The sequence below is a fragment of the Plasmopara halstedii genome (genome assembly GCF_900000015.1).
Source record: "Plasmopara halstedii genome assembly, contig: Scaffold_604, whole genome shotgun sequence".
In the NCBI taxonomy this organism is placed as follows: Eukaryota; Oomycota; class Peronosporomycetes; order Peronosporales; family Peronosporaceae; genus Plasmopara; species Plasmopara halstedii.
The window spans coordinates 22,008-32,227 of record NW_020187522.1 but is presented as its reverse complement, the minus strand read 5'-3'; the positions used below and the strand labels follow the sequence as shown (position 1 = coordinate 32,227).

Genomic DNA, 10,220 nt, shown 5'->3' with positions numbered 1-10,220 from the left:
TAATATGCTATAACCATTCAGTTTACTATTAACCAAGTAAAGCTAAATTAAAGAATACTTGACTTCTAATATATAGTAGAGCGCAAAATACAAGCAAAGGTCCTTAGATCGAACCTAATGGGTAGGTAGTCTCATGTCCCTATCTGAGCTAATGTGGGACCTGGTTAGAAGTCAAGTATTCTTTAATTTAGCTTTACTTGGTTAATAGTAAACTGAGTGGTTATAGCATATTAATGTATACTTTGTTATTGTGGGGTATTTTGTTAAATTATGCTAATTCATTCCTGATACAATACATCTTCTGTTGTGTAATATTACGGCTCCCCGGTGATAACTTACGTGCTGTTTTTTTATTTTTTGAAAAGTTGGGATATTTTTTTTATATATGGCAAAAGTTTGGGCAATTTTTTATTCTCCCTATTTCAAAAGGTCATTACAATTAGTTTATTCTAATTTGCAAGAATATCATGACACGGCAATGAGAGATTTGTCATGCGTATTGGTCTTCGAAAGGATGTGCTTTATCAGGTTACTTGGTCCCTGGAAACAAATATTGCGCTCTTACCAAGGAACAGTGAAAAGTTATTGAAGTTCTCTTCCGTGCGAAACATGAAGCGGTTTGACGGAAAAAGTAAGTCGCTGCAGCTGGCGCTAGCTTCTTGTTATATACAGGCTAACGGCAAGTGGTGAGTTGCACACGCTTCTGATTCGCTAAATCAGTTACAATTCCTGCTCATACGAAAAGAACAGCATGGTTGGCTGCACTTTACCCATTGCCCTCTCGACCCTGGGTGATGGTTATAATCTACTGTCGATGAGAGATAGCAATGTCACTTTTACTGTGGTGCGTACTTTAACCAGGTTACCCTTAATGTGGACTGGTTGCTCCACAACCACTGTCTAATGCGCCATCGGCACTCAATTGTCTGATGGTACAGCTGTTCAGGCCACGTCGGGGCTATACACACCTATTTCGACGATAACTTTGCTCGTAGATATGCAGCACAGTCAGTCGAGTGTGGAGGGCCGAACCGATCACCTGCAGGCGGTTCTTGAGTGTATGCGTTTGAAAATAAAACGACTTGTCAATGCAGATGAAAATGGCTTAAGGCCCCGGCGCAATATTCTTTTTGCATTGCGTGGGCTGAACTCGGAGCAATAATACCAACGTATATTGACTAAGGCCTCCATTAAAACAATTTTGAAAAAGTGATTCGTCCTGTTAATAATTTGCGCAACTCAAGTGAAGTTATACCGACATGGCATGATCCCTCATCAATCGTTTTAGATAAAGAGTTAAATTAGTGTTGCGTGCTAGTCTTTTAGGCTACGGAAGGTAGCGTCAGACGCGACCTCATTCTGACTCTTTCGGATCATGACCTGTCTTTTTTTACTCTTCAGCCTTTGTAAAAAATGATGTGCCTTACTCCAAGCAGATGTCGATGGGCGTAAACGCGTGATCAAATCTTAATCTTGCTAACTAACAGCTGTCGGGAAGACGTATATTATTTTTGACACCGGCCTTTTGCAATGAAGTGAGCCTTCACCAGTTCAAAGTGCAGCTATTTGGCTTTGTGTCGTTTGTGATCTATTCCATCTGTGCTTTATTCCGTACAACGACGCCGTCACCAAAAACTGACAAAAGGAATATCCTGTTCTGCCGAGCATACCTATAAGGTAAACTGCATGTTGGGCGAGCCTGGTATAGCACTTTTGCGCTGCACCGGCAACGAATTGTCATCACTATGGTGATATTGCCGATTGACGAGAGGATTTATGGGTAATGAAGCCTTTGCGAAGAAGAATGTCCAGTACTCAAGTATCGCTTTATCGATGCGCGCGTTTACATGCCTGTTTACTAACTCATAAATTCAAGATTTACAGTATAACAGCACTGACTCGAGAAACACAACCTGCAGTGATGCCTTATGACAAAGACATCAAACTCATTTATACACCTTTGTGCGAACGCTAAAAAAGAGAGACTATATACTGCGCGGTGGGCGAAACGTTTTGGCGACCCCATATGCATAAGTGGGTGAGAAAATTTGTGATCACACGTGAAGCCTGTCAACGAGTTAGCCTTTGTCGTATACTACGACGTGTTTGTTCAGTCTGTCCACTCTGGTAAAGAGTTGGCAGCTAAGTATATCCCCGGACTGACCGAATGGTAGGTGTCGTAATACCGGCACTCTGATTTCTGTATACCTGTTGAACAAGATGGCGTATCCTGCTGCTGTCAGCGATCGTGTAACCGGTGAGAATACCGCCAATAGATTCCTCGAGAATCAATCCGCCAATTTGTCTTGGCGATAGTAGTTGCATCGGATAGAGATCTATCTTTCACAGTAAAGTTCTGGTAGACATTGTTTAAGGCTATCGGCGCCAAATTAAGTTTGCCCACTTATTAAACTGCTGACTAACGTAGTACATACATATTCAGGCGTTACGTCATCTTTAAATGAACGGTTCGTTCGCCCTAGGTTCTTTGACGCGTCCGCAAAGTGACTCCAGTCTTAGTGACGTAGAGACATTGAATCGAATACGACTTTGGGTATCATACCAGCAGCTGTTTGTTGTAATTCAGCCATTTATCGCTAGGATATTGAGCATCATGCGCAGAGTACGCGACGCTATGGCTGACAGCCTAGCCAAACACAAGCAAAACACGAATGCCAGTGGCAGGCGGAATACATAGATACATATCGTGAGGCAAAAGGTTTCACAGAATGCAGTAAACCTATCCCCACACATTCAATGTTTCAAGCTCAACTACTAAGCGATTCTTCGTCTCCGCTCTTTCGAGCCAGGCGGACATGAAGAGCTCTGTTGCAAACGGGCATCTTTATTTTACTCTGTACCTGTGCTATCCTCTGCTCAAATTACAGCGATGCAATTTCGGACAGCCGGATGTATTTTTTTCACGCCAGGTAGAATAATGACGAAGCACAGATAGCGAGCCCAAGATCTAGATCATCGCAGCCGCAAACGCAAACTGATATTCCCGGAGAGGGTTGCTCTAGCGCAACACACAGGAAAGCCCGCACGATCCAGCCGCGGAAGGATCTACCTCCGATGGCAATGACCCATGAGCAAGGAGTTGTCCACTATTAAGTGGAGAATTTGGGTAACTAGCGTTTTACCAGAACTCTTATCAATACCTGTCGCAGCAGAAGAGTCAATCTCAGTTATAGATTTAATGATTTCGCTTTGACGAGATTGCCCTGGTGCCGTTGCCGCTTGTGCTCCGGCACACAATTGGCGTTTGTCTCTTTTAGAGAAGAAGCAGGGTCGCATGGAGCACTTGGTTTCCAATTTTGAGGCAACCAATTTTCTGGTAAATTGGACTCTTGGTCAGTAGCTGTTACAGCTGACCCATCGAGACAAGGCAAGGCGATAAGCTGCCACCTTAACGATCGCGTCATGGTTTGTACCGGGAAAAATTGAGCATAAAATGACGCTCAAGCGGGACGCCCGTTTCGCTTAAGCCGGCTTGTGAAGCCTCAAACGGGTGTGGTGTCGTATTTCTAGACCCAGACGCATTCACCAGCATCCAGTACCCAATGTACATGCCAAATCACGGACTCAAATTTCTCCAACCATTCCTACTTTACGCGCTGGTAGTACTCCTGGAGGGTGATGACCGGTTGGATGAGGATGTGTTCCAGAGGCATTTTTGCGCTCGTTCCACTCTGAACGTGAGCGAGCCGCCCACCCTCATCGGCGTGAAGGATCTTCACACCAGCGCGTTAGACGTCTTAAAAAAGTAATCAAGGCGTGATTTAGGCAAAGTCGGCGTGACGCTTGCGATAAAGAAGGTGGACTCCTTGGGTCAGGTGGATATGAGGTGGTATCCACCTGGCCCAAGGAGTCCACCTTCGAATATTCAGTCATGAAATGTATGAAGTAGGGGTTAGAGGTATAGTTTCGTGCAGCGGGGAGGCAGAGCGAAGTACGAGGGGAGTGGCTAGGCGTGTATTATCAAATAATGACAGAGCTGTCTGGATGAGTCCTAGAGAGTCCTTGAAACCATTTTTATCAAATAATATCTGCTCATTATTACCAAATATATTTCGAAGAGCGTCGGTCGCCGAGACTATGCCTTTGGCGGGTGCTCGCTGAGCCAGAATATATGGTGCACAGCATTAAACTCCTTGTGCAATTTTGCATGAGAAATCATGGTACGGTAATGAGCAGAGAGCGAAGACTTCAGGTCTAGTTGTTGCTGGTGAAAATTTCACTTTCGCGCAATGTCTTAAAAATATAACCGGGCGTTAGCCACAATGTAATACAATTTTGGTGGAGGAGGGTGTAACACGGCATGTGCTTTAATGTTGCTTTGATCGTGAATATTCGAAAGTACCAAAATATCAACATTTATGAAATTTTGGGGGGAGAGTGAGCTTCAAAATGTTAGAGTCCAAACACATGTACTACTAGCCGCACAATATAAAGTAGGACAGCTGATGATAAGAACGTTCATATATCAAAATAGACTTCAAATACATATTCTCAAGCTAGCAGATATATCAAATATCTGCGATGCCCTGGGATTGAAGTACACGAAACCATACACTGTGCGTGGCCATCGATCTGAGGCTTAAGATTTGATCTATATTAAGTGCACGACAACTTTGCTGCAAAAGATGCCTATCAGATGTAAGCTTTAGATAGCTCCGTATTTTGTTTAAAATGTAACTAAATGCAACTTGTTACCAATGTCAGCGCACGTCACATGATGCGGTAGTATTCTTGAATTAGGACTATTTTCGCGAAGATATGTCGTGCGTGTAATGATTGTGCTTATAGTGGTATTACAAGTCTTGGCAGGTCGCATTACCATGGAAAAACACTACTTAGAGTGGACGAATGAAGCGAGGTTATAGCTTCGAGCTTTCCAAGCTTGAGATCGCATCGTCTGATAGCTTCGTAGTACTAAGTATTACATAGTCCCCTACGATAAAAGGCATTTTGCCTTGACGACCTCGTCTATCTCCGTTTTCCTTTTGCAGAAGGCTGACGATTTAGATACCATAATCACGACATTCTCGTTCATATCACTACGCAGTGCAGAACAAACCTTCCATGGTGTCTTAAGCTTCAAACATTTTTTTCTTCATTGAAATGACCACTTACAGCTTAGTTCACGTTAGTTTGCTGGCAGATGCTGAGCAGATGTATCTGCGATAAGGAATTGGCTGAACTCTTCATAGCATTCTTCGTTTCAAGAGCAGGTCAGCAGATGATGCCTTCAAAGTCACTTGGCTGGTTGAAGTTCCCAATTTCTGCTGCTTTCGGCTCAAAATTTGTTTGTACACATTTCTATAATTCCAAGCATTGCGAGATTGCCATAAATTGCCTGACATCAAATAGTACTTCTTTGTCAACTATGGTTTTTGCCTCGTCGAATTTCTTACCTGTGCTGGCATTGATGAAATCCGGCTTTCAGTACCAAGTTCACTGGCCTGGGCTCTTGAACAACTAGAAGATGAACGAGAGTGGACTGTAACGGTAAACGTGCTCTAGTATGTATGTGTACGCATTCATGTTCGTCTAGAGCAAAGCTCAGAGATACTGAAATCAGCATTTGGATGAAACATCATAATCAGTTCTTGTGTGAATAAGAGTAATGCCCGTAACGATTGTGCAGACCCCAGGCATCGCGTTGTGCAGGGTGATGTTACCGCAGATACTAAAAAAAGAGATACCTATATAATACCTATTTTAGCTAGCTTATATGTACTTTTTGGATTAAACAGGAGTAAGTACTGAGCCTGACATTTGTATGGCTCGGCAGGCAGGCGAATCCATCCTCTGTGCATTAGCTAACGTCGACTCTGGAAAATAAAGCTTTCTCTGTGCAAATTGCGCGGTAGCCCTGCTGCAGAACTTTTCATTAAGGTAGAGCTTTTTCACGAAGAGACAGCATGTGTGTATCAGCTGCATTAATTGTGGAGTCATCTTGAAAAAGCTGCAGTTTTGTTTATGTAAGCACACAGAGCAAGCGGCAAACCTCTCAAAGTGCTACAACACTCTGGCCGATTGTTAAAGGCGATAAAGACTTTCTTTGTGCTCTCTGCAAATGACCACGAGGCTTTTGACCTACTCGTGTCCGAACAACGAATGCCGAGTCGATGACGCTTCAAGAATGAATATACGCAACGCTTCAATACGCAGCTACGGATCAACAGATGATGCCTTGCAATCACTTAATGTGCCGAAAAAGCTTAAAGCTGCTGCCTCCGGCCAATTTACATCTGCCACCCCCGGAGCATCGTGAGCTCAACCTATATCGAGCAGTACTTTCTTGAATTCCAGCTTCGTTTTTTTTGCATCGTTCACCTCCTATTCGGAGAAATAAGACCAAGTACGCCTTTTAAACCACTTCTTTGGTCAACCTTAAGGATGTCACGAATTGTGCGCATTGACCTCATTCAGCATGTAGTTATTTATTGCGGATGAAAGTGTTTAGCGATCAAATGAATACATTTATAATTTACTACGGAGGCCAGCTTTTCGAAGCATCAGAAGAAGCCTTTCGGTGCCGTCTTTAAATAACGGCTCACTTTTTCCTAGCTTCCTACATACAAACTCTGTAGCGGCATACTATAAATTGTACCGTATATCGTATATACATCCTCTTGCATACCGATAACTGGCTGCACCATTCATTTTGTACACAGCATGGTCAAGTCGTACTTGCGTTACGAGCGCGCTTGCTCCTTTGGCGTAATTGCGTCTGTGGAAGGCAACGTTATTTACGATTCAAGTGGACGTTTGGCAATTTCTCCGGCACTTCAAGATGTGGCGGTATGGAACATTCGACAAGGAAACAAGGTGCGTGATCTCTTAGCTCCAGAAAGCGGTGGAGGTCAGATCACTGCCTTGGCTTTAAGTCCAGATGGCAACGATGTGGTCTGTGGCTACTCAACTGGAATCGTTCGTCTATTTAAGTTGTCGACAGGAGCGTTAATAGTGACGCTAGATGGCCACAAGGCTTCTGTCGAAGCTCTAGCGTATCGCGCAGACGGTGCTGAGCTCGCATCGGGTTCGCGGGATACAGACGTGATAATTTGGGACTTGGTAAGCCAGACGGGTCTTTTTCGTTTAAAAGGTCACAAGGATGCTGTCACGGCGCTTTCTTTTCTGACACCTACGACCTTAGCATCCAGCTCAAAAGACACGCTTGTCAAGGTGTGGGACCTTGAAACGCAGCACTGTGTGCAAACATGTGTGGGCCACCGCAATGAAGTGTGGTCTTTAGCAGTGAATCCAAAGGGTGATCGACTATTGACTGGTGTATCCGACAACCAACTACGAGTGTGGAGCGTGCAACACCAACATGGCAACGAAGGGGAGACAGTTAAGCTCTTGGGGCACATATACAGGCAGAGCAACGATCGTGTTGCGCGAGTAAGCTACAATAGTAAGGGAGATTTAGTTGGTGTTCAGAGTGCAGGAAAAACGCTGGAGATTTATCGTGTACGATCCGCAGACGAGATCAAAAAGAAACGTCAACGTCGTGAAAAGCGTGTGCGTGAAAAGGCGAAGAAGAAACCACAACAAGGCCTTGAAGTGGAAACGACTACAAAAAAGGAACACAAAGACACAGAGGATGCCACAGACAATTCAGCGACGGACGAACTGGAGCTGCTTTGTGTGGTACGATCGTCGCATCGAATTAAGTCCTTTGCGTTTTCTCCGGACGTGGCCAAGAACGGAACAACATCGCTGATGCTTGGGCTACAGAACAATAGCATTGAAACTTACACTCTTTTGCCGAGTGCAAGTGCTCTCGAGGATCGGTATAGCAAATCGCATGCACTCACACTAAGTGGCCATCGATCGGATGTGCGCCAGGTCGCAATCAGCTCAGACGATCAGCTAATTCTATCACTGTCAGGAATTTCGGTAAAGATTTGGAACTCGCGCTCGTTGCAGTGCATTCGAACATTGAGCGATAACTTGTCTCTTGCATTATCAGCGGCGTTTGCACCGGGTAATATGCACGTTGTTGTTGGTACAAAACTTGGGGAGCTTTTGCTATTTGACCTGAACTCAGGAGAATGTATCTGGAAAGATGAGAAGGCACACAATGGCTGTGCCGTCTGGTCCATTGACGTACGTCCTGACGGACGTGGCGTCGTGACTGGTGGTGCTGATCAGCACGTTAACTTTTGGGACTTCGAAATGTTTCGCCCTGACGATGCAGAGCTAAGCACCGCTTTGCGTCTTGGTCTGTCACATGCTCGTCTGCTCAAGATGTCAGATGATGTGCTTTGCGTTCGCTTTAGCAACACTAACGATTCGAAGAAGCTTCTTGTGGCAGTGGCTCTGTTGGATTGCACTGTCAAGGTCTTTTTTGACGACTCTCTCAAATTCTTTGTGAGCCTTTACGGTCACAAACTTCCTGTGATGTCGATGGATATTTCGTCTGACGATTCTATGCTGGTAACTGCGTCTGCGGACAAGAACGTCAAATTATGGGGTCTAGACTTTGGCGATTGCCATAAATCAATCTTTGCACATCAAGATAGCATCATGAGCGTTCGCTTTGTGCGAAAGACACACTACTTTTTCACTGCATCGAAAGACAAGTCGATCTGCTACTGGGATGGAGATCACTTTGAACGCATATTGAAAATTGATCATCACCACTTTGGCGAAGTGTGGGGTCTGGCGGTGAGCAATGATGGAAGCTTCGTCGTGAGTTGCTCGCAAGACCGATCGCTGTGCAAATATATTCGCACAGAAGACCAGGTATTCATCGAGGAAGAAAGGGAGAAGGAGATGGAACAGCTTTTTGAGAACGAGCTTGTAAATTCAAGCAATCCCAAGGCTCCTGCAATGGGCAATGAAAAGACTATAGAAGACAAGGGTGAAACTAACAAATCGGCATCAGCCGCAAAGCGCACTATTGAATCTGTTCGTGCGGGTGAAAGTTTGATGGAGGCTATTGATCTTGCTGAAACTGAGCTGCAGGCCATTGCCGATTTTGAACGTGTGCAAAAGAAGAAGATCAAGGAGGCTCTGGCCAACGCAAAGAAGCAGGAGCAGGAGAAGAAAAAAGCACTTGAAGAGACGAACACCAATGCTCTGCCTGCGGAGAAGGATGATAGTCATGAAGCTATCAGCGCAGTGAAGAAGGAAACGCGTCCACCAAATATGCTGCTGCTGGGTTACTCACCACTGAAATATGTGCTTCATACGCTGCGGCGTATTCGACCGCACGACATGGAAGCGGCACTCATTGTGCTGCCATTCGATTACGTGGAACGCTTGATCCGGTTGCTACTTCAGTTGATTTCATGCCGCTTAGAATTGGAATTTTGCTGTCATGTGCTGCTCTTTTTGCTTAAACTTCACAATTCAGCAATTTGCTCGCGTATGGGTCTATTGAACGAGCTTGAATTGCTGTGGCAGCTACTGCGCTCGCAGCTCGTCGAGAGTAAAAATCGCATAGGATTTAACTTGGCCGGTCTCAAGTACTTAAAACGCACGATTGACGAAGAAAAGACTGGATTCGTACAGAATATTTCTGCGCCTGCCGAACGTAACAAGAAGAAGCGCAAGATTCAAGTATAATTTACAAGCGGTAAAGTCGACACATATTGTCAAATAGAGCAATTCATATCCATGAGTAAATCATTTCCACTATTTCGTCGTCGCTCAAGACGCTGTTCACGCAATGGTCATACGAATGGTGTTTCGCTAGATTTGCCCGATTAGCGATTGTCCATCCATCCAAGATTGCAAGATTATGTTTTTTAGGCCATACAAATCAATATCGTCTTAACAGCTTTTTCATATTGCATGCATTATAACTTATAAACATTGTTAAGCTTCGGCACTTTTGAAGAGTGTGAGTATACGGTAAGATATATTGTATATGGTATCGTAGTGAGAAGAAAAACTTTATACTACGCTTGAAGAAGCTGGTGTTGCCACTTCCACATCACAACAATTCTCACGAGGTTCCCTTAAGTCGTTTGTTTAGATATATGCGTCTGTAGTTCACGAAACTGCTTCGATTAAACATGATAAAAGATTTTCTTAATGCCCTTTCGCGTCATAATACCAGTGAAGCTGCTCGTGATTTCGTAGTGAGATCTATGTATATCCCTGTTATGTAATTGTTGGTTCGGTATGTTATCAAACTTGTGGTTTACCAATCTATGGCAAAAGCTTGGCGCTGTTTATCAGAATTGTTGTAACGGGGT

The 10,220-nt window shown here is 44.3% G+C and overlaps 2 protein-coding genes across 2 annotated transcripts; both read left to right on the top strand.

Annotated features, from left to right (window-relative positions):
- Window positions 1-4,321: 4,321 nt before the first annotated feature.
- Window positions 4,322-4,604, top strand: PHALS_12038 (uncharacterized protein; the record flags this gene model as incomplete). Its single annotated transcript, XM_024727506.1, has 2 exons — window positions 4,322-4,398; window positions 4,496-4,604. The coding sequence occupies 2 exons, from the start codon at window positions 4,322-4,324 to the stop codon at window positions 4,602-4,604; spliced, it is 186 nt and encodes a 61-aa protein (XP_024578076.1).
- Window positions 4,605-6,684: 2,080 nt separating this feature from the next.
- Window positions 6,685-9,585, top strand: PHALS_12037 (WD40-repeat-containing subunit of the 18S rRNA processing complex; the record flags this gene model as incomplete). Its single annotated transcript, XM_024727505.1, has 1 exon — window positions 6,685-9,585. The coding sequence occupies one exon, from the start codon at window positions 6,685-6,687 to the stop codon at window positions 9,583-9,585; it is 2,901 nt and encodes a 966-aa protein (XP_024578075.1).
- Between the last annotated feature and the right edge of the window lie 635 nt (window positions 9,586-10,220).